Below are 25,331 nucleotides of genomic sequence, written 5' to 3'. Positions count from 1 at the left end.
GGATAGCCTATACGACAAAAAACCGCCAACGGACATGTGGACTGATTGGGGACATTTCGCGTGTGTTTGGTGGACTGGATCCCCATAAAAACACCAACACGGACACTTAGATTGACCGGGACAGTATAGGGACACAAATGACAAATCTTTGGTTGCACAGTAAGAATCTGTTAGCCAAATTTGAAACATGGGGACCGTTCAATCACTAGAAAAGATCCCTAGCTGGCTCGTAAGTTGATTGGAGCAGTATTGACTCAAATAAAAGGTATTTTGGAGTAGGGTGCAAATTTGATACCTGATGTGAGGTTCAGGGAGTTTTCTCTTTGGTCATGTGGGGGCTACGGACTCTGAGTTATCCTTAATTCAATGTCCGATGTTCTAGCTAGTGTGAATTACACATAGCCTGAGCCCCTTTCTGATAAAAAGGACTGTACCACTCGTCCTGATCAAACCCACGACACAATCCCATGGCAATGGAATGCCGATGGAATGCTTCATTGGCAAGGCCTGCCGCCTCGGTTTACAACACACTACTACAACAACAGCAACAAACCCACGACAGCCGGTTGTACGTACCGAATTGGCCCGATGGAGTCCTTCATTGGCAAGGGCTGCCGCCTCAGTGTACTATAACCGATTGGAACTACGATATCCCTGGAAAAAGAAGTTACATAGACTTCTTTGCAGATGGTTTCAAATTGGATGAACAGAAGGGCTTTGGGGTGTACCCTGAAGAATTAGGACTGATAATATCAAGAAGAATTAAAGAAGTAGTGGAATGGCTAAGATATAATCTCATAACGACGAATGACAGAAATATCTTCTCAGAAAGCCAGGCAGCCATTGAATCTCTGGGTAACATATTTCCACTGTTTTGGGTGCGGAGTCACTGGGAATTGTAGAACAGATGAGCTTGCGAGACTAGGAACTACCTTACACATTCTAGGGAACTACTAGAATCTGTGGGATTACCTCTAGCTAAAAGTAAGCTATGTCACCAGGATCAGACCGAAAGGACAGGTGGTAACAAAATGCGGGCTGTGTACACCAAAAAACTATGTTGCTGAATCTAGACTTGAAGAGGTCTGTCGCTTTGCTGCGGCTAGCTAGAACAGACTTCTCAGTCATTGTGTCCGTCATGACAGGTCTCTGTCTGATCGGAAAATATGCTGAAGTTTGCAAGTAACGACTTCTGCAGAAACTGTAAGGACGTCGAAGTAGAAGAGACTATAGAACATTTGCTAAGTGTGTACCCCGCACTGGCAGGCAGAAAGAGTACTACTTTAGGTTCTCATTTTGTCGGATTTAACGGATTTGAACATTCGCAAGTGGCTGAGCCTTTTAAGCGATCTGGATGGTTCAATGGTAGGAACTAGAAGGCGTATTCTTTCTCCTGTTCCGGCGGTATCTCTGCTCGATACCGCTGATTGTCCGCGACCGCCCGTGCAGCTACTCCGTATAGAGCATTCCACTATTCACAACCTGTGGATGCGCCCGGTAGCTCGCTTGTATGGTGCTCACAGCTATCCCGTGCCGGGTCAATGTGAGCCTGATGGCAGACTGCCACATAAACCTAACCTTACCTAACCAAATGTTTAGGGGTTTTAACCAAAACAAAGCCTGAACGGGCATGTGGTTCTAATATATCCTTCTCAAATGGAAGGTCTATGGATGCAGCAGAATATCTACCAAGATAAGGTTAGGTTAGGTTGAAAAGAGGGTGCGGATATTAAATCGACCCATGCAACTATAGGCATACACCTGTGTGGGGCACAATCCCATGGCAGCTGGTTGTACGTACCGGATTAACCCAATGGATCCCTTCATCGACAAGGGCTGACTTCTCAGTCTACAACGCACTGCTACAACAACAACCAGTGGCGGACATATGCACACACACTATTGCACACATTTATGTACGCGAACAAGAGCGTAAGCCCATGGGCTTGGAAATATTACGGTGTATGCCAGTGTTGGGCCCACATTTGCCCTAAGCCAGTAATCCGCTTGTGCGCTCTAAATACTAAAAAGTTCCGTGCTACTTACAAAATCCTTAATTATTTTCCACACCACGCCCCTAAGTTGGTTCATGTCTGGAATTGGGTCCCCAACTAAGTGCCGGTGTCTGTTACCAGCGAAAGCTGGGCAATGACATAGGGAATGCTCAAACGTCTCATCTCATCTTCCCCACATGCCCTACACATGCTATCACCGATTTTGCATAAGTGAGCTCATAGTTCTGTGTCCTGTTATGATAGCGAAAGCTATACTGACCTCCTTCTTGCTTCCTTTCAGTAATAGCCTTGTTTTTCCACGATCTGGATCACCCCGTAGAATTTTTGCCGTACTTCCGATCGTTACGCTGTTCCACAGTGTTACATGTCGTCGACTACGCTCTTTGCTGGGAGTGCGACGACCCCTAAGGCTTCGAGTTAAAAAAGCTTATTGACGGCAGTCCTCTGGCTTCACTGCCAGATCGTTTGCTCTTACATTCCCTCTTATTTCGCTATGACCCGGCTCCCAAAAAATGAGGATTGTGCCATTCTCAGAGAAGGCGTTAATCACCTTCTTGCACTCCAAGAATGTTCGTGACCTTACCGTCTTGATTGCTATTGTCCTGATGGCCTGATGGACGCGAGGACGACGTGGACACCACACCACATCACGCATCTCTGCCTGCAGGATCGTATTATGGTCAGGAAGTCGAAAACAGATCACAGTCCCAGGGTTCTCAATGTAGACCCCAGACCCACTCCATCCTCTAGCTTTGATACATCTGTATAGCATGATCTCTCAGATGACGATACTAGAGTTCCGTCAAGACTGTGCCTCTGGCAGCAGCGTCTCGCAATCGACCTCGATGGCATACGACTGGGCTAGACGCAGGGATCAGAATTTTAACCCAAGAAGACTGAAATCTGCCTGTTCACAAGAAAGACGAAGGTGGGCCGATTTGAAGCACCACGTTTCCTCAATAGAACGATTTCGATATCGGACAAGGTCAAATACTTAGGAGTGTTCTTGGATAGGAAACTTAATTGGAAGTATCACATTGAAAAGCGTACTGAGTAGGTTCGAAATGGGGCTTGAATCCAAGGATAGTCCACTGGTTCTACGGAAGAGTGATTAGACAAATATGTATGTACCTAACCATTAAATGTGGAGTCATGTCATTAGCACCGACCTATCACCAAAACCCGAAAAGACACAGTTCTTGGGAAATTTAAATATTTCCTGCAGACATAAACATTTTACAAAATATTTCATATAGAAATGAAATTTTGACAAAATTTCCTATAGAAATGAAATTTTGACAAAATTTCCTATAGAAATGAAATTTTGACAAAATTTCCTATAGAAATGAAATTTTGACAAAATTTCCTATAGAAATGAAATTTTGACAAAATTTCCTATAGAAATGAAATTTTGACAAAATTTCCTATAGAAATGAAATTTTGACAAAATTTCCTATAGAAATGAAATTTTGACAAAATTTCCTATAGAAATGAAATTTTGACAAAATTTCCAATAGAAATGAAATTTTGACAAAATTTCCTATAGAAATGAAATTTTGACAAAATTTCTTATAGAAATTAAATTTTGACAAAATTTCCTATAGAAATGAAATTTTGACAAAATTTCCTACAGAAATGAAATTTTGACAAAATTTGCTTTAGGATAAAGTTTCTAACAAATTTCCTTCTTTAAGGAAATTTTGACAAAATTTCCTATAGAAATCAAAATGTTGACAAAATTTCCTATAGAAATGAAATTTTAACAAAATTTCCTAAGAAATGAAATGTTGACAAAATGTCCTATAAAAATGAAATTTTTTTAAAATTTAGAAAATAATATTTTTTTAGAAATGAAAATTTGGTAAATTTACCTTTTCGCTTTGACAAAATTTCGCCAATATTTCCTGTAGTTATGCAATTTTGAATTTTTTCGTTTATTGCAATGTTACTTTGTTCCCCGCAACTGTTGTTGTTTCCCAGAAACGTCCTATAAATAAAATGCACAAACATAACATTGCATATCGGATTATTTATTTTCATAAAATATTTTTCGTTAGTTTTAAATTAACACATAATAATTGTATACCTGCTGCATCAGTTAAACTCGTTGCTCACAACTATATATTTATATTTATGTTTAAATTATACATTAAGTAACATGGGTTAACTATATAGTATCGTTATGTATGTATATGACTATATCAATTTTGCTTTTAGGTACACATTTTCCTTTCTATAACTTCATCACTAATATAAACAACAAAAGTAACTATGTACAGTAGTGCTTAATACATTGCCAATTGTCATCTGAGGTTCGTATGCTCGGGTCAAGTCATGGAGGTGCTTAAAATCCAACCAAGCCAACAGCTTGGCGCAATTTCTGAGGTATGTTTTGGTATCTGAATGAGAAAGAAATACGAGCAAATTATTGGTTTTTATCCTAAATAGGAGGACTTTGGAATACTCACTGGAATTCCCTTTTGCCATTTAATGATTGAGCAATAACAAAGGCCAAAATAAAACCTTGGCCTATAATTAAATATCCTTTCTTTAGCAATAGGCTTGGCGTTTCTTGGTGCTCTTCTTCAATGTTGCGACGATTGCTTTTATTTTGTAGCGATTCCCGTCGTGTATTGAAAGTATTTTCTCGTTCTCGTCGGTTTTCATCACGAGTTTCTGGCGCATCAATAATTCGTCGGGAGTCTTGTTGATTTCGGCTTCTTTCCTTGAGCCTGTTTTCCTCTCGTTGTTCCCGAATTTCTTTTTCGGCAACTCGTCGAGAATTTAGTTCAGTACGTTGACCTTGGTCATGTCGGTTTTCAGCAAGATGTTCTCTAACTTCGGGAGCCTTTTGCATCAGAGCTGCCACAATTCGTTCTCTACGATTAGATTCCTCGCGATTTTCCCTGGCTTCTCGATTTCTCTCAGATCTGTCTGCAATAGTTCGCTGAGAGTTTTCTGCCCGGGAATGCCTATCAACACCATTTCGGTATGTCAATCCATCACGCCGTTCTCGCATCTCTGCAGATTCGAACTCATTGGATCGTGGTAAGTTTCGTTCATCAAGTCGTTCACGAGCTTCTTCAGAATCAAACATTTTGGATTGTCGTGAGTCTCGTACTTCACGTACTTTTTTGATTTTAATTTCATGGTCCCGTCGTTCTCGAACAGCCAGATTTTCCCGTTCATCGGATCTTATTTCATTGCCTCGAATTTCCCGTTCATCAAACCCATTTTCACTGCGTCGCTCCCGAACTTCGCGATTGCGCACCAGCTGATTAGCTTGACTTGATCGTCGAATGTCTCGTTCAATTCGTTCGCCTTCCTCCCGTCGCTCTCTCGCATCACGTAGCACCTCAGAGTTGGATCGTCGAGTCTCTCGTTCAATTCGTTCTTCTACCTTATGTCTTTCTGCTTCTTCACGTCGCTCTCTTGCTTCACGACGTATCTCAGAGCTGGATCGCCGAGTATCTCGTTGAACTCTTGCTTCTTCAAATCGTCGAGCTTTGCGTTCATTGAGGCTGTCCCTCTCGTCTTCCCTAGATCTCATTGAGTCTCGATCATTACTATCTTCGCTGCGGCGTATATCTTCTCGGATCACTTCAAAGTCAACACGTCGAGTTTGGCCTTCGTTACGGCCTTCCCTCTCTCGTTTATTTACATTGCGTCGAGAGTCCCGTTCCCGAGATTCGCTGGAAAGAATTTCTCGTTCATTTTGGTCTTCACGAACTTCACGAATATTTTCAGATTGGCGTGCAACTCGTTTTCGAGTTTCCCGTTGATTTCGGTTAACGCTTAGTCGTCTAATGTCATCTCGCCGTTCTCGAACTTGGCGTAAAACTCGTTCGCTGTGAATTCCTCGTCGATTTTGGTTTTCGCTGGTGCGATAGTCCCGTTCATTTAGTGATTCCCTTTCACGTTCGTAGCTCTCTTGCCGTTCTCGTACTTCAGGAATATTTTCGGATACAATGGCTCTGGATTGGGGTCTCTCTCGAGCTTCTCTAATTCGAATTTCTCGTTCATTTCGGCCTTCGTTTTCTCGCAATGATTCACGTCTTTCTCGTACTTCAGGAATATTTTCAGATTCAAAGTCCCTTGATTGGCGTGAAACTTGTTCATTGAGATCTACTTGTTTACCATGCTCAAGTCGGTCTCGAGTTTCGCTGTTACGAAGTTCTCTTACATTTCGGGTTTCCCTTTCTCGTCCGTTGCCTTCACGTCGTTCTCGTACTTCACGAATATTTTCAGATTCAAAAGCTCTAGATTGGCGGGAAACATGTTCCTGATCTTCATTCATATGAGTTTCTCGTTCATTTCGGTCTTCACTCGCTCGTCTATTTACATCTAGTCGAATTCTACGAGAATCTCGTTCAGCTCCAATGGCTCTGGATTGGCGTGAAATTCGTTCATTGTGATTTTCGATGCGTTCTTCAACACCGCGATTTATTTCAGAGTTTAATCGCCGACTTTCTCTTTCTTGTCGTTGTTCTTTCTCTCGTCGATTTTCATCGCGTCGCTCTCTTACCTCATTTCTTTCCATTGATTCAGCGTCTCGTTGATTAACTTGTTCATTGCGATTCTGTTTTTCAACACTCTGTAGGACTTCGTGACTCTCTCGCATGTTGCGATCTCCCAAATCTCGACGATGTTTATCCCGTCGTTCACTAACTTCTGGTAATCGAGATTCTCTTGCAATGCTTTCTTCGCGTCGCTCTTGTTCTTGTCGGCTTTCTTGTCGTCGAGTTATACGCAAATTTTGTTCGTCTTTCTCCCTTTGTTCTCTATCTTCGACTCGTCGTTGCCTTTCTTCACGAATCCTCTCATATTCGACTTCTCGGGAGCGCTGTAAGTCTCGTTCATAGTTGTCATTCTGTTCTCTTCGAATTTCACTTCGAATTTCTTGGCGGATAGTTTGACGGCGGTAGTCTTGTTTATTGCGATTCATTTCGTCTCGCCTTTCACGGACCTCACGATTGACTATGCCCAATTCTCGCTCACGTCGTTCTTCAATATTATGATCTCTCTCAGAGTCAGCTTCCCTAGATCGCCGGTCAAGTCTTTCACGAATCCTCTCAGATTCGATTTCGTTGATTCGTTGGCTGGTATCAAGACCATTGCGATTGTTTTCATCTTGTCGGTCACGGATCTCGCGGGTAATTATGACGGATTCCCTCTCACGTCGTTCTTTTGTTTCACGAGATCTCTCTAGCTCAGCTTTGTTAGATCGACGCGTCTCACGCTCGTTGTGTTGTCTTTGCTCTTGCCTTTCTCGGACTTCAAGAATCCTCTCAGGTTCAATTTCATTGGAACGATTGACATCTCGTTGATTGTTACCGCTGCCTTCACGCCGTTCTCGATTTTCACGAATCCTCTCAGATACGCTTTGGTTGTTTCGTAGGCGGGTTTCACGATTATCTTGCCTCTCTCGAACTTCCCGAGTGTTTACAGCAGATTCCTGTTCACGTTGTTCTCTAATTTCACGAGACGTTTCAGTTTCGGCTTTGTTAGATAGGCGTGCCTCTCGCTCGTTGCGCTCTCTTTGCTCTCGCCTTTCTTGGACTTCACGAATCCCCACAGACTCAATTCCATCAGATCGATTGGCATCTCGTTGATTGCTGCGGCTGTCTTCACGACGTTCTCTTATTTCCCGGATCCTCTCAGACTCTATTTCGTTGATTTGGCGGCTGACATCACGGACCTCGTTGATTTGGCGGCTGGCATCACGGACCTCGCGAGTAATAAAGTCGGATTCGTGCTCACGTCGCTCACGAACTTCGTGTGTCCTTTCGGTTTCAGCTTTGTTTGATCGTTGATCGTTGCGCTCTCTTTGCTCTTGCCTATCACGGACTTCACGAATCCTCTCAAACTCGATTTCGCTGGAGCCTCTGGCTTCCCGTTGATAGTCTTCACGACTTTCTCGAATCCTCTCAGAATAGACTTCTTTGTTTCGTTGGCTACGATTGTTAACATCTCGTCGGTCACGGATCTCCCGGGTAACACCGTCAGATTCTCGCTCTCGTCGGAGTTCTGACCTCATAGTTCCAGGCTCGTTGGATCGTCGTGCTTCCCGTTCGCTGCGCTCTTGCCTTTCTCGGACATCCCGAATTCTCTCAGATTCGATTTCGTTAGAGAGACTGGAATCGCGTTGATTTTCACGGTTGTCTTCTCGCCTTATTTGAGTTTCACGAATCGTCTCAGAAATTATATTGTTGATTCGTTGGCTACCATTGTTTTCATCTCGTCGCTCGCGGACCTCACGGTTGGTTATGTCAGATTCTTGAGCTCGTCGTTCTTGTATTTCTCGAGACCTCTCAGATTCAGCTGCGTTGGATCGTTGTGATTCTCGTTCGCTGTGTTCCATTTGGTTTCGCCTTTCTTGGACTTCTTGAACCCTCTCAAAATTCACTCCCTTAGACCGATTGGCATCTCCTCGATTGTCACGGCTTACTCGAGTTTCACGATTCCTCTCAGAATTGACTTCGTTGTTTCGTTGACTACGATTGTTTTCATCTCGTCGGTCACGGATTTCGCGGGTAAATATGTTAGATTCTTGTTCACGTCGTTCTCGAGACCTCTCAGCTGCGTTGGATCGGCTCGCTTCTCGTTCGTTGTGCTTCATTTGCTCTCTCCTTTCTCTGAATTCCCGAATCCTCTCAGATTCAACTTCGTTAGACCGATTGGCATCTGGTTTATTGTTAGGGCTGTCTTCACGCATTTCTCGAGATTCACGAATCCACTCCGATTCAAATTGGTTGATACGGCGGGAGTCTTGGTCATTGCGTCTCTCTCGGATTTCCCGTGTGATTATATCAGATTCTCGCTCTCTTCGTTCTCGAGACCTCTCAGATTCAGTTTCTTTGGATCCTCGGGCTTCTTGTTCGTTGCGCTCTGTTTGTTCTCTCTCTCGTATTTCACGTGCCCTCTCAAATTCGACTTTATTAGACCGACTGGCATCTCGTTGATTGTATCGGCTGTCTTCACGCTCCATTTGAGTTTCACGGATACCTTCAGAGGTAGCTTCATTGGTTTGGCGGCGATGATTGTCGATTTCATCTCGTCGGTCACGGATTTCGCGGGCATCTATATCAGATTCTTGTTCTCGAATTTCTCGAGACCTCTCAGTTCCAGCTTCGTTGGATCGCCGTGCTTCTCTTCCGTTGCGGTTTGTTTGCTCTTGCCTTTCTTGGACTTCCCGTATCCTCTCAGATTCAACTTCGAAGGAGCGATTGGCATCTCGTTTATTGGCAGGGCTCTCTTTACGAATTTCTCGAGTTTCACGAATCCTCTCCAATTCAACTTGGTTGATACAGCGGGTGTCTTGGTCATTGCGTCTCTCCCGGATTTCCCGTGTAATTATATCAGATTCTCGCTCTCGTCGTTCTCGAGACCTCTCATCTTCAGCTTGCTCTGTTTGTTCTCGCCTCTCTCGTATTTCACGTGCCCTCTCAAATTCGACTTCATTAGACCGACTGGCATCTCGTTGATTGTATCGGCTGTCTTCACGCTCCATTTGAGTTTCACGGATACCTTCAGAGTTAGCTTCATTGGTTAGGTGGCGATGATTGCGATTGTTTTCATCTCGTCGGTCACGGATTTCGCGGGCATCTATGTCAGATTCTTGTTCTCGTCGTTCTCGAATTTCTCGAGACCTCTCAGTTCCAGCTTCATTGGATCGCCGTGCTTCTCGTCCGTTGCGCTTTGTTTGCTCTCGCCTTTCTTGGACTTCCCGTATCATCTCAGATTCAACTTCGAAGGAGCGATTGGCATCTCGTTTATTGGCAGGGCTGTCTTTACGAATTTCTCGAGTTTCACGAATCCTCTCCAATTCAACTTGGTAGATACGGCGGGTGTCTTGGTCATTGCGTCTCTCCCGGATTTCCCGTGTAATTATATCAGATTCTCGCTCTCGTCGTTCTCGAGACCTCTCAGATTCAGATTGCTCTCTTTGTTCTCGCCTCTCTCGGATTTCACGTACCCTCTCCAATTCGACTTCATTAGAACGACTGGCATCTCGTTGATTATATCGGTCGTCTTCACGCTCCATTCGAGTTTCACGGATACTTTCAGAGTTAGCTTCATTGGTTAGGCGGCGATGATTGCGATTGTTTTCATCTCGTCGGTCACGGATTTCGCGGGCATCTATGTCAGATTCTTGTTCTCGAATTTCCCGAGACCTCTCAGTTCCAGCTTCGTTGGATCGCCGTTCTTCTTGTCCATCGCGGTCTGTTTGCTCTCGCCTTTCTTGGACTTCCCGTATCCTCTCAGATTCAACTTCGTTAAACCGATTGGCATCTCGTTTATTGGCAGGGCTATCTTTACGAATTTCTCGAGTCTCACGAATCCTCTTCATTTCAACTTGATTGATACGGCGGGTGTCTGGATCATTGCGTCTCTCCCGGATTTCCCGTGTGATTCTATCAGAATCTCGAAACCTCTCAGCTTCAGCTTTGTCAGATGCTCGAGCTTCTCGCTCGTTACGCTCTGTTCTTTCTCGCCTCTCTCGAACTTCGCGAATCCTCTCAACTTCGCCTTCATTAGACCGACTGGCATCTCTTTGATTGTAACGGATGTCTTCACTCCTAACTCGAGTTTCACGGTTACTTTCAGAGTCAGCTTCATCAGTTTGGCGGCGATGATTGCGATGGATTTCATCTTGTCGGTCAGGTATTTCGCGGGTAACTATGTCAGATTCTTGTTGTCGTGTTTCTCGAATTTCTCGAGACCTCTCAGTTCCAGCTTCATTGGATCGTTGTGTTTCTCGTTCGTTGCGCTCTGTTTGTTCTCGCCTCTCTCGGATTTGACGTACCCTCTCAAATTCGACTTCATTAGACCGACTGGCATCTCGTTGATTGTAACGGCTGTCTTCACGCTCCATTCGAGTTTCTCGGATACTTACAGAGTTAACTTCATTGGTTTGGCGGCGATGATTGCGATTGTTTTCATCTCGTCGGTCACGGATTTCGCGGGCATCTATGTCAGATTCTTGTTCTCGTCGTTCTCGAATTTCTCGAGACCTCTCAGTTTCAGCTTCGTTGGATCGCCGTGCTTCTCGTCCGTTGCGGTTTGTTTGCTCTCGCCTTTCTTGGACTTCCCGTATCCTTTCAGATTCAACTTCGAAGGACTGATTGGCATCTCGAATCCTCTCCAATTCAACTTGGTTGATACGGCGGGTGTCTTGGTCATTGCGTCTCTCCCGGATTTCCCGTGTAATTATATCAGATTCTCGCTCTCGTCGTTCTCGAGACCTCTCAGATTCAGATTGCTCTCTTTGTTCTCGCCTCTCTCGGATTTCACGTACCCTTTCAAATTCGACTTCATTAGAACGACTGGCATCTCTTTGATTGTAACGGCTGTCTTCACTCCTTACTCGAGTTTCCCGGTTACTTTTAGAGTCAGCTTCATTGGTTTGGCGGCGATGATTGTGATGGATTTCTTCTTGTCGGGTATTTATGTCAAATTCTTGTTCTCGAATTTCTCGAGACCTCTCAGTTCCAGCTTCGATGGATCGTCGTGCTTCTCGTCCGTTGCGGTCTGTTTGCTCTCGCCTTTCTCGAACTTCTCGAATCCTCTCAGATTCAACTTCGTTAAACCGATTGGCATCTCGTTTATTGTCAGTGATGTCTTCTCGACTTCTAGGAGTTTCACGAATCCTCTCCGATTCCACTTGGTTGATACGGCGGGTGTCTTGATCATTGCATCTCTCACGTATTACCTGTGTGATAATATCAGACCTCTCAGATTCAGCTCCGTTAGATCCTCGTGCTTCTTGTTCGTTACGCTCTGTTCGTTCTCGCCTCTCTCGGACTTCACGTACCCGCTCAAATTCGACTTCATTAGATCGACTAGCACCTCCGCTCTTCACCCGAGTTTCACGATTCCTCTCAGACTCTACTTCGTTGATACGACGGGAGTCTTGTTCATTGCGTCTCTCATGGATTTCTCGTGCGATTTTATCAGATTCTCGTTCTCGGATTTCCCGAGTCCTTTGAGTTTGTCGTGAGCCTTCTTCACTGCGTTCTTCTTCCATGCGTCCATTATCCTGGCGTTGCTCTCTTACCTCATTAATCCTCTCAGTTTCAGCATCCTTAAAGTTGAGTTCGGTATTCCTTTGGTGGCTATCTGCCCTCTCACGTCTGTTTGGCTCACGGGTTTCCAATTTATTTTCATCACGTCGGTGACGGACTTCACGCATCTCTTTGACGGCGTAACGACGAGTTTCTCTGAGATGAGCGAGTCCTTGTTCACTTTGTGGTTCACGAGTTTCTCGCTGTTCCCTTCTCATTGAAGTTTCACGAGTTTCTCTTCGCACTTCTCGATCTCCTACCATTCGGTCACCTTCATTTCGTCGCTCCAAAAAGTTATGGCGTTGTAACTCACGCGAACGCGTATAATTGATTTCTTCACGTTGTCCTATTTCATTGATATGTTTTTCAAATTCATGGTTTTCATTGCCAATAAGTGCTGCAGAGGAGGATGAGGAACGTTGCCAATTTAATCCGTAACGTAAATCGTAGGCCCTATCATAGCACTGGGCCCTTTCACAAGTACGTGTTAGATATTGTCCCCAACTAGTGGCCAATAATAAAAGGCTGACAGCTGCTTTCAACTGCCAAGAACCAAATAACATTTTCACTTAATCGGTCTTTGATGGGTAAAAGGTGTTTCTTTTGGAATTTCGGTTTCAAAACTTGAAAACTTTTTTAATTTATTTAAAATGAGTTGAAGGTGAATTTCTTTTTGAAATTTTTTATTTTCACTGTTCGACTCAACTCTTTGAGATTTGTGCTATCTAAGCTGTTTCGTTCGTAGTAGTCGTTGTGACGACTGATATCCTTTTGCTGTTTGCTAGCTGCTTTTATACTCTAAAATTCTTCTCTGCCAGTTATGGTGCAAATTGGTGCGTTTCCCATTCAATGGGAATTTTAATTTAATAAAAAAAATTTAATTTATTTTTTTTTCCTTATCGCACATGTGCACCATGGGTCGTCCATGCAGGAGTAACAGCAGCAACAGCCGTAGCTGTAGCTCTAAGTGTTATAAACATCCTTCATCCTTTGATATGTAATGGATTGGAGTTTTTTCTCACTTCTGACTATTTTCTTGAATGAAGTTTCTTTTACTGAATGAAATTCATAGATATATTTTTCTCCAGTGACGTCATTGCCCTTCATGGCTGAAAGCCAATATCAATCTATTTGCCACAGATACTTATTATAGAAAATTTTGATTAAACATAAATTGGTTTTGTTGTTGGTAGGCATAATCCTTTTGGTTCGTTACACAAAGGCAATGAGTTTAGGATAAGAATTTGAAATATGGATGTGATATGGGATCGCTTTTTGAAATTATTCATAACACAGTGGAACAATTTCACGGGGTGTGGGACCAAACCAAACTTTGATTATTGGGTTCTCTGTGGATTGAACTAAATCGAAACTACACAATTTTTTCAAGGAACTTTTCTATACACTGACTTAACTTTAATTGGCTATGACACAACATTTGTCCCATTAACCGAAGTTAGAATAGCATTCCAAGTGCCTCGATCATCTGCGCTTATTCTAAAATCTCTGCCACCAAGTTCGTGGTGTCTCCCACCACTTGATCTTTCCATCGGGCTTTTGGTGGTCTCGGTTTGCGTTACCACCGTGATTGCCTTCAAAAGACTTCCTTGTTGGAGCTTCTTCATCCTTTCTGACAACATGACCTAGCCAACGCAACCGTTGTATTTTGATACGTGTAACTATGATATCGTCATTATACAGCTTGTGATTCATACGACGCACAGTGGGAGAAAGTCGAAAAAAACTAGTAAAAAATATGCCGTGTGAGAACAGGTAGAGATATCTCCTTTACATTTGAAATGTTTGGAGACGAGGTGTTAGCGAGATCGTGTGCAAAATAGGTCGTCCGGGCGCCTCTTGGCAGGCCTCCAAAGTTGGTCAAATCTTCATTTGGAGTCGGATTTTCGAATAGTGGATAGTGCTCAAAAATCCCTACGAAAAGTCCGCTTGAGGTATACAATATCTCCTAAGATACCCCAGGGCTCTGTTCTTTCTCCTTCTCTTCGAATTTGATCTACTCATTTGCGGATGACAGTAATCTCTGTCATTCGTACTCATTCGACCATAGGCCGGATCTTTGAGAGATTGAGAGCAAGAGGCGGGTTATGGATGATACACTCTGCCAGGATTTGACGGCCATTTCTGAGTGGGGTCGAATAAATCGAGTAGATTTTAATGCACAGAAGACTCAGTGCTGCTTGTTGTTACACAAACGTTTCGCTGATCCATTACGATCATCTTTGTCTATTAACGGTATAGATGTTGAGCAGTCAAAAGCTCATGATGTGCTGGACATGCAAATACAAAGTGATGTCCGTTGGGCTAAACATGTATTTGAAGTGTCGAAAGAAACATTCATGTGTTTAGGCTTCCTTAAATGGTGTAAGAATTACTTCACTCCGTCTCATCTTCTTAACATCTACACCACTTTCATAAGGCCGAAAATGGAGCACAACTCACATGTATGGGCTGGAACTTCAAAATCATCCCTGAAGCTACTGGACCATGTACAGAGGAGAACGATGACGTTGATTGGGGACAGTAGGGTATCCAACTCTATTGCCCTATTGGCCGAAGCGTTCGTATACCGTCTTCCGGCTAATGTTTTTTCCATCCACTTTGAAATCCAGAGATTTAAGACAACTGTCAATAAACATATAATGTTGCCAACGAAATGCACTGCATTCATAGGGGACATCCCCTGCGTGTTGGTTGATAGAAAAAAATGTATGAAGGAATTTGTGGTTCGATTTTCATTTTTATGTCAAAGTGTCCACATCTGATTGTTCTGTTAAAAGTTATACAGTTTGGAAGTAAACAAGTAAAAGCGTGCTAAGTTCTGCCGGGCCGAATCTTACATACCCTCCACCATGGATCGCATATGTAGTTTTTAGGCAAAAAAAGGATATAAGAAAAGATCTGCTCTGCTATTAGAGCGATATTAAGATATGGTCCGGTTTGGACCACAATTAAATTATATGTTGGAGACCTGTATAAAATGTCAGCCAATTCGAATAAGAATTGCGCCCTTTGTGGGCTCAAGAAGTAAAATAGAGAGATCGATTTATATGGGAGCTATATCAGGCTATACACCGATTCAGACCATAATAAACACGTATGTTAATGGTCATGAGAGAATCCGTCGTACAAAATTTCAGGCAAATCGGATAATAATTGCGACCTCTAGAGGCTCAAGAAGTCAAGATCCCAGATCGGTTTATATGACAGCTATATCAGGTTATGAACCGATTTGAACCATATTTGGCACAGTTGTTGGATATCATAACAAAATACTACGTGCCAAAATTCATTCAAATTGGATAAGAATTGTGCCCTCTAGAGGCTCAAGAAGTCAAGACCCAAGATCGGTTTATATGACAGCTATATAAGGTTAAGAAGCGATTTGAACCTTATTTAACACAGTTGTTGGATATCGTAACAAAACACGTCGTGCAAAATTTCATTCAAATCGGATAAGAATTGCGCACTCTAGAGGCTCAAGAAGTCAAGACCCAAGATCGGTTTATATGGTAGCTATATCAGGTTATGGACCGATTTGAACCATACTTGGCACAGTTGTTGGGTATCATAACAAAACACGTCGTGCGAAATTCCATTCCAATCGGATAGGAATTGCGCCCTCTAGAGGGTCAAGAAGTCAAGACCCAAGATCGGTTTATATGGCAGCTATATCAGGTTATGAACCGATTTAAACCATACTTGGCACAGTTGTTGGATATCATAGCAAAACACGTCATGCAAAATTTCATTCCAATCGGATAAGAATTGCGCCCTCTACAGGCTCAAGAAGTCAAGACCCAAGATCGGTTTATATGGCAGCTATATCAAAACATGGACCGATATGGCCCATTTACAATACCAACCGACCTACACTAATAAGAAGTATTTGAGCAAAATTTCAAGCGGCTAGCTTTACTCCTTCGGAAGTTAGCGTGCTTTCGACAGACAGACGGACGGACGGACAGACGGACGGACATGGCTAGATCGACATAAAATGTCACGACGATCAAGAATATATATACTTTATGGGGTCTCAGACGAATATTTCGAGTAGTTACAATCAGAATGACGGAATTAGTATACCCCCCATCTTATGGTGGAGGGTATAAAAATGTGAACAAGATATGCCCACTTAAATGGGAGCTATATGTACTTCAAAATAAGCAATTTTTTATTACAAGTCCAATGTTTGGCCCGGTCGAATCTTATATACCCTCCACCATGGATCGCATTTGTCGAGTTCTTTTCCCGGTATTTCTTTTTAGGCAAACATATGATAAAAGGAAAAAATTGCTATGATATAGGAGCTATAATATCAAGTTATCGTCCGATTCGAACCGGAATTAAACTGAACGTTGGAGACCATAGTAGAAGTCGTTGTGTAAAATTTCAGCCAATTCGAATAAAAATTGCGCCCCTTAGGGGCTCTAGAAGTAAAATAGGGAGATTGATTTATATGGAGGCGGTATCAGGCTATAGACCGATTCATACCACAATTAACACGTATGTTGAAGGTCATGAGAGAAGTCGTTGTACAAAATTTCAGAAGTCGTTGTTCCAAATCGGATAACAATTGCGACCTCTAGAAGCTCAAGAAGTTAGGATCCCAGATCGGTTTATATGGCAGCTGTATCAGGTTATGGACCAATTAAAACCATATTTGGCGTAGTGGTTGCAAAATAAAAAAAAAATAAAAATTTTTTTTTTGCCGACCGGGGGACTCGAATCTGGGTTTGCAAGCCATGAATGGCAGGGGTTTTACAACTACCTCAACAAAAGAATTTGTTGAAAGTCAACAAAATTTCGATAATTCTGTTTGTCAAGTCTCTTGTAAGGGCTTACTTATGTTAATCAACAAATAATATTTCGATTCAATGCTAAAATTCATTGAGAATTTAAAGTTTCACATATGTACAAATTTGGTACTTGTTTTTTTCTAAGTTATTTTTTCTGTGCTGGAACTACCTTACGCATTCCAGGGTAACTGGAATCTTTGGGATGCCTCTAGCGATATCTAAGCTAACTCTTAGATATGACAGAGGGTCACAAAGTGGGGGTTGTGAACATTTTGCCGCTTTGCTATCGCTGGCTAGAACAGTCGTCTCAATCAATGTGTCCATTATGGCAGGTTACTGTCTGATCGAAAAACATGATGACAAACTAAAGGTAGCAAGTAACGATTTCTGCAGAAACTGTGAGGACGTCGAGAAAGAAGACTGCACTACCAGTCAGAAGGAGTTCCGTTTGCGAAATGCGTACTTATTGGAAAATACCTCAGAATTGACCATGTTGTTTCGTGTACATATCGTTATCTGTTCAAAAGTTCTAGAATTGTTTCTAAGAATTTTTGGATTTGGTAACATTGTGCGTTATAAGGGGGTATACTAATCCATTCATTTCGTTGATAACACCTCAAAATATATATTTTCATTCTCATGAAATTTTAAGTCGATTTTGCTATTTCGTCCGTCTGCCTACCCATCCGTCTTTTTGTGGAAATCACGATAGCGCTCAAATGGAATTACAATTCACTAGAAATTTTGCACTGATACTTATTATCGATGTTGGTCCACAGGGATTATAAATGGGGCAAATAGGTCCATGTTTAGATATAGCTCCCATATAACCCGAATCTGCTGAATTTAAATAGTAACTTTTACTTTAACCTTCAACATCCACAGTTCAAATTGACCCATTTCATACTAACCGATCACCCAATTGTACAACGAATTTTTTATATATTTTATTGATTATGATTTTGTATAACGTTCACCACTTCTGATATCTATATATACATACTAGCATCTTGGTGGTCCGCTTCGCTACCCCGGTTTTTGCTACCCCCTTTTTAGTGTAGGACTTCCAAAAACACAGGTAGTCACACAGTTTATAAGACTATGAAGTTTTGTAATATATAACGTATAAAATTTTTCCCCTATGTACTATTTTGTACACTTTAGTGCCTAAAATAACGATTTTGAATAATCCCCTGGGCACCCAAAATTTATAGTCAAGGTGTACTTGCATACCAGTTTTGAGAGTTAAGCTTAGTCCGTTAAGAAAGTACCATTTTCTACGTTTGAGTACCTAAATATACGAATTAAAATTATCTTATATTGTAGTTGCCCCATATATTTTTTGAAGGTACCAACTACATCACAATTAGTACGTTTTCTTCCACATACCGATAATGTTTGTCAAATTGCTTGATTTTAGCAATCCCCGTTCGCTGTAGGCGAGGATAAGCTATTTCGTACTATTTGCACTTTTTGGTATCAAAATGTATGACTTTTGAATGGTTCATTTAGTCACCCATTATATATTTTCTTCTTATACCTACATGCTTAATATCAGACCTCTAGCTCGATCTGTAAAGAAAGTACTAAATGGTACCAAAATGTACGAGTTGTGAATAGATTATTTATTGTAGTAACCCATCATATTTTTCCTAGTTGTACCTGAATGCAAATTTCAGAACGCTAGCTCTATCTGTAAAGAAAGTACCAAATGACATCAAAATGTATGAATTTTTAACAGATCATTTAGTCACCAATCATATATTTCCTACATGCAAAATATCAGAGCTCTTAACAGAAAGTACCAAATGTTACACATTTTGGTACCAAATACCGGAAATAGCAAATGGTACCAAAATTTACGAATTTTTAAAGAACATTTAGTCACTCATGATATATTTCTTAGTTGTACCTCTAGCTCCATCTATAAAGAAAGTACAAAAAGGTACCAATTTTGGTACCAAAGTGTACAAATTTTAAATAGATTATTTAGTTATTCATCAAGAAGCCGACCCTTGGCAGTGATCCTTCCATTATCAGAACATGACCCAACCAGAAAATCCAAGTAAAATAATTTTTGTATATAAAATAATAACATGAGACTTACTTAAGGTCTATTATAATCCATTCTTTAAAATTTAGAACGCATTTTCTATGACGTCAATGGATTTCCAATTCGCTCTCAGTAGCTAGAAAAAACCTAATTTTCCACATAAATAATCATAGTTATAAAAATAAAATCATATCAAGTGCTGCAGACGCAGTTGTTTCGCTTCATAGATAAATGATGAAAATAATTGAAATTTATGCAATTGGATCGTGCAAAATAAAATTAACTTTGCGAAAAAGGGAACCGTTTTTTTTGTAGGCGATGATGGTAAAATGACACTCGCAACCAAAAACCTATCAACACTTGGCCAATGTTGATTGAGCTTGGCCTGGTGGTACCAGAAGCAGAAAATGTGCACAATTGTGATAAGGCAACACAAAAAAAAAAAACAACAGCAACAGCAACAAAGAAAGGAATCATCGAACAATGGATGATATGGAATGTTAGTAAATCTATAGACAACTGCTTGCTAACTCCTTGTTAGAGTCCTTTCGTTTCTGTAAGCATCCATCTATGGCCCATTCGGTCCCTAATCACAGCTTCAATAATGTCGTAAAATATGTGTGAGAAAAATGGATACATGGCAGTGAAATCATTTAAGCGTTAAATACAGATTGTTTTATGCTTCGGTATTTGTCTCCCTCCCCCCCCCAATATTGGCATACTCTGCCAATGTGCTTATGTGTGTGTAAAAGATAGGACAACGTTGCAAAACAAATCAACCGTATCCTTATTGCTCCCTTGGGTATAAATAGCAATGATTTGCGGAAAATCATCAACAGTTCTATAAAAACGTGTTAACCAGCCGCACCAAAGTAGGCGCTTGTTGTTGAAAAGTTAAGAGTTTATTACGTTCTACGGTTGTCCTTTGCCAATTGTGGATTTGGCCAAGTTGCAGACAAGGATTCAGAATGTAGTCCCTTGAAGGTAAGTGAAAGCGAACTTCCACAAAAAAAATTGATAAACAGAAAGGTTTTTATTTTTAAAACAAAAATTTCTCAAAATTCAATTTCTATGGGGAATTTTATCAAAATTTTATTTTAATAGGAAAATTGGTCAAATTTAATTTCTAGAGGGAAAATTTCAAAATTTCATTTCTATATGAATTTTTTTTTCAAAATTTCACATCTATAGGAAATTTTGTCAAAATTTCATTTCTATAGCAAAATTTGTCAAAATTTCATTTCTATAGGAAATTTTGCCAAAATTTTATTTCAATAAAAAATGTTGTCAATAAATTAATTTCAATGGAAAATGTTGTCAACATTTCATTTCCATAGGAAATTTTGTCAAAATTTCATTTCTATAGGAAATTTTGTCAACATTTCATTTCCATAGGAAATTTTGTCAAAATTTCATTTCTATAGGAAATTTTGTCAACATTTCATTTCCATAGGAAATTTTGTCAAAATTTTATTTCTATAGGAAATCTTGTCTAAATTTCATTTCTATAGAAAATTTTTTTCAAAATTTCGTTTCTATAGGAAATTTTTTCAAAATTTCGTTTCTATAGGAAATTTTTTCAAAATTTCATTTCTATAGGAAATTTTGTCAAAATTTCATTTCTATAGGAAATTTTGTCAAAATTTCATTTCTATAGGAAATTTTGTCAAAATTTCATTTCTATAGGAAATTTTGTCAAAATTTCATTTCTATAGGAAATTTTGTCAAAATTTCATTTCTATAGGAAATTTTGTCAAAATTTCATTTCTATAGGAAATTTTGTCAAAATTTCATTTCTATAGGAAATTTTGTCAAAATTTCATTTCTATAGGAAATTTTGTCAAAATTTCATTTCTATAGGAAATTTTGTCAAAATTTCATTTCTATAGGAAATTTTGTCAAAATTTCATTTCTATAGGAAATTTTGTCAAAATTTCATTTCTATAGGAAATTTTGTCAAAATTTCATTTCTATAGGAAATTTTGTCAAAATTTCATTTCTATAGGAAATTTTGTCAAAATTTCATTTCTATAGGAAATTTTGTCAAAATTTCATTTCTATAGGAAATTTTGTCAAAATTTCATTTCTATAGGAAATTTTGTCAAAATTTCATTTCTATAGGAAATTTTGTCAAAATTTCATTTCTATAGGAAATTTTGTCAAAATTTCATTTCTATAGGAAATTTTGTCAAAATTTCATTTCTATAGGAAATTTTGTCAAAATTTCATTTCTATAGGAAATTTTGTCAAAATTTCATTTCTATAGGAAATTTTGTCAAAATTTCATTTCTATAGGAAATTTTGTCAAAATTTCATTTCTATAGGAAATTTTGTCAAAAATGGTGGGTTAAGGTAGTGTGGACTCCAGAAGTTGGAAATAAATTTCGTGCTCTACTCCTAAATACTTTTCATTTGAGGTCTATATTGCCATGATCGGTAAATATGTATGTCCGATTTAGAGATGTTTTCGGGGTTGAGGTGGTCCCCTTGACACTAAGCCCTGAAAATATATCGGCATTGTGCTCTACTTTCAAATGCCATTTATTTAAACACCATATTGCCATTGGTTAAAGGGGAGTTTATGGGATGAGGCGTCCCCAAACACTTGGCCCCAATTACATGGTCCTACATTTGGATATCAAATTCGCTTTCATCTCCCAAATACCTTTGTTTGAGCCCCATATTGCGATGTTCAGTAAATAATTGCTGTGGGGTGTTATGGGAAAGGGGTAGACCCCCAGAAAATTGGTCTCGAAAGTGGGTATCAATTTCGTGCTCTATTTCCCAATACCTTTTATTTAAGCCCCACATTGACTTTGTCGGTAAATTTGTCCGATTTAGGGGTGCCTCGGGGAGTGGGGTGGTCCCCCAAACACTTAGCCCTAAAAACATATCAGCATCGTGCTCTACTCTCAAAAATCATTTATTTGAACCCCATATTGCCATTGGCCTCAAAATTAGATATCAAATTCTTTTTCTAATCCCAAATACCTTTCATTTAAACCCCTTATTGTAAAAGTCAGCAAAGATGGCTGCTTCGGGATAATGGCCATAAAAACTTCCAATGTCGAGCTCCACTCTCTTTAAGACCCAAGTTGTCATGGCGAGCAAATTCGTCCCTAAATGTATATCAGATTCGTGTTCTACTCTAAACTAAAGACTTTTCATTTGAGACCCACAATGCTATGGTCGTAAATTTATACTCTTTATGGGGTGTTTTTGCGGCCCCCTACATTTGGATATCACATTCGTATTCTACACTCAAATACCTGTTTTTGAGACCCGTATTGCCATGGTCGGTAAATATGTCCGATTTAGGGATGCTTTGGGGTTGGGGTGGTTCCCCAAACGCTTGGTCCGACAATGGTCGTGATTGGTTAATATATATATTTGGTAGGTTTTGTGGGTGGGGTGCCCTCCTAGGTATCCCATCCGAAATTTTTGTTTTTAGGTTATTATAAGAGAGCACACTAAATTTCGCTAAATTCGCAACAACCATCTCCGAGATCTGGCATATCTGAAAATTAGGGTAAAGCTAGGAGCTTGAAATTTTGCACAAATACTTTTTATCAGTGTAGGTCGGTGGGCTCTATCGGTCCATGTTTTGATATAGCTGTCATATAGACCAATCATGGATCTTTAGTTATGATTTCCAACAACTGTGCTAAGTATGGTTCAAATCGGTACATAACCTGCTATAGCTGCCATATAAACCGATCTTGGTTTTTGACTTATTGAGCCACTAGGGGGCGCAATTCTTATCCGATTGGGCTGAAATTTTGCACGAAGTGTTATGTTATGACTTCCAACAATTGTGTTAAGTATGGTTTAAATTGGCCCATTACGTGATAAAGCTGTCATAAAATCCGATCTTGGATCTTGACTTCTTGAACAACTAGTGGGTGAAATTATCATCTGATTTAGCTGAAATTTTGCATGAAGTGTTTTGTTATGACTACCAAAAGCTGAGCTAAGTATGGTGCAAATTGGTTTATCACCTGATATAGCTGTCATTGAAAGCGATCTTGGATCTTGACTTCTTGAACCACTAGAGAGCGCAATTCTGTGCAAAGTATGGTGAAAATTTGTTTACAAACTGATATAGCATCCATATAAACCAATCTTGGAACTTGACTTCTTGAGCCACTAAAGGTCGCAATTCTCATCCGAGTTCTGAATGAAGTGTTCTGTTATGACTTCCAAAAACTATGCTAAGTATAGTCTATATCAGTCCATAACCTGATATAACCGCCATATAAACCGATCTCCGCAATTCTTATCGGATTTGTCCATTTGCATGAAGTGTTTTATTTTGACTTCCAACAACTGTGTTAAGTCTAAATCAGTCTATATCCTGATATAGCCGCCATATAAACCGATCTTCCGATTAGACTTCTTGGGCTTCTAGAGGACAAATTTTTATCCAATATGGTTGAAATTTAGTGCATGTCGTTTTGGTATGGCTTCCAACAACTGTTGTAAGTATAGTCTAAATCGGTATATAATTAAATAATGTATAAGACTTGCCAACAATTTCATTGTATAGGAAATTCTATTAAAATTTCATTTATATAGAATATTTTGTCAAAATTTGAATTCTATAGGAATTTTTGTGTATACTTCATTTCGATAGAAAATTTTGTTAAAACTTCATTTCGATATAACACTGAACCCCTGGGTTCGAATCCTGGCTAGACCATCAGCAAATATTTTCAGCGGTGGTTTTCCCCTCCTAATGCTGGCCACACTTGTGAAGTACTATGCCGCTTAAACTTGAATTGGACTGCACTCATTGATATGTGAGAAGTTTGCCCCTGTTCGTTAGTGGAATGTTCATGAAGAAAATTTGCAAAAAAAATTGCAATTTGACAACCGTGGGTGATTTTATTCATCAATATGTTTTAAAAATTTTGGTTGAAAGGTTAACCGGACTGCAGATTATGAGATTCCATCCCTTCATTAGCGGTATTCTTCGATGAAAGATAGTCAAAATGAGAGAACATTGGTAAATGCCAGCAAAAATTACTGATCTGGAACGCACAGGCAACAAAAAAACTTAATTTTTCATAAGAATTTTTTTCAAAATTTCATATCAATAAGAATTTTTTTCAAAATTTCATATCAATAAGAATTTTTTCATTTCCGTAAGACATTTTGAAAAAATTTCATACCCATAGCAAATTTTGTCATAGGGAATTTTGTCAAAATTTCATTTCCATAGGAAATTTTGCGAAAATTTCTACCGGAAATTTTTGTCACAATATAATAAAGTAAAGTTTTTTCGAGATATTTTTATTTTTAATTTTTTAATTGTTTATAAAACAACAAAATGATATTCATTTTTGAAAATTCTTCTTTTTTTACAGATTTTTTACCCAACCCTTCTATGGGTATGAGGGTGATGATGACAAGCATTTCGTTTTTTCTTGATGTATTTTTTGTTTGACTACTCAAAAACCCTACTATCAGTATGGAACCCATCCAAAAGATTATTTGCAAGTTTAATGCTAAACCGCATTCAAAAACAAAAAACTAAGTACAATGTAACAATTTCAGTGCAAATATTTATTATTTTTTACTCTACCATCACATATTAGAATGAATTTTATGTAAATCTTGGCTACCCTACTAGATGAAAATGTGAATCACAATAATGTCATTTGATTTTCAAAAATTATTATAATCACAACAACAATAATAATAATAATAATGATATTGTCAATATTGTTTTTGAGAAATTATTACAAAAAGAAAATTTGTTACATGTGTCGTAGAATATATTATAAATTCAGTATGATAATATAAATGTTGCAAAAATATAAATATATATATATATTTAACCCCACACATATATGAATAATCCACAAAAAGAAATGTTATATGTTGTATATGCATTCGATTTGAAACATCGAAACTTATCTTAATCTATCCTAACATATTGTCTAATGAAATTGAAATTTATTGTTCTCAATTCAAACAACCTAACGATATGCAGACATTCCAGTTTCAGTCACTTCGGTGAGATATTTGAAATTTATAGAGGATTAAGTGCTGCAAGAATTTAATATAACCAAACTGTATTTATGTGTCATGTTGCTGTTGTTTGGGATTCGAATTATCTCAACGGAATCAAGAATAAAATAAAAGAAAACACAGAAAAACCAAAAAGAAAAATGTGTCCAACACTTCAACTTTGGTAAAATTATGGGTAAGTAAAGCAAAATATCTTAAAACAATGGAATAGAAATAAAATTGTTACAATCGGATATTGTCCGGCTGCAGACTATAGAGTTATCTGTTTTTATTACAAGCCTGGCACTTCAATCCTAATTTGGCTATCAGATTTGTACTTTAAGTATTTCCAAAGATATTTTATATTCTA

At 39.4% G+C, this 25,331-nt stretch overlaps 1 protein-coding gene and 1 non-coding gene across 2 annotated transcripts; both read right to left on the bottom strand.

Moving 5' to 3' along the window:
• Positions 1 to 4,024: 4,024 nt before the first annotated feature.
• LOC106085893 (uncharacterized) lies at positions 4,025 to 4,863 on the bottom strand. Its single transcript, XR_009398240.1, has 2 exons — positions 4,484 to 4,863; positions 4,025 to 4,414 (listed from the first exon to the last, which is right to left on the bottom strand). It is a non-coding gene; the product is annotated as an uncharacterized LOC106085893 (transcript).
• An 8-nt stretch (positions 4,864 to 4,871) lies between these two features.
• LOC131994003 (trichohyalin) lies at positions 4,872 to 12,642 on the bottom strand. The gene is made up of 3 exons (XM_059367228.1): positions 7,744 to 12,642; positions 4,996 to 7,713; positions 4,872 to 4,949 (listed from the first exon to the last, which is right to left on the bottom strand). Exons 1-3 carry the CDS (start codon positions 12,640 to 12,642, stop codon positions 4,872 to 4,874), a joined length of 7,695 nt encoding a protein of 2,564 aa, XP_059223211.1.
• Positions 12,643 to 25,331: the final 12,689 nt, after the last annotated feature.

Source organism: Stomoxys calcitrans, chromosome 4, assembly GCF_963082655.1.
Source record: "Stomoxys calcitrans chromosome 4, idStoCalc2.1, whole genome shotgun sequence".
NCBI classification, from domain to species: domain Eukaryota; kingdom Metazoa; phylum Arthropoda; class Insecta; order Diptera; family Muscidae; genus Stomoxys; species Stomoxys calcitrans.
This window is presented reverse-complemented; position numbering and strand designations above follow the sequence as displayed.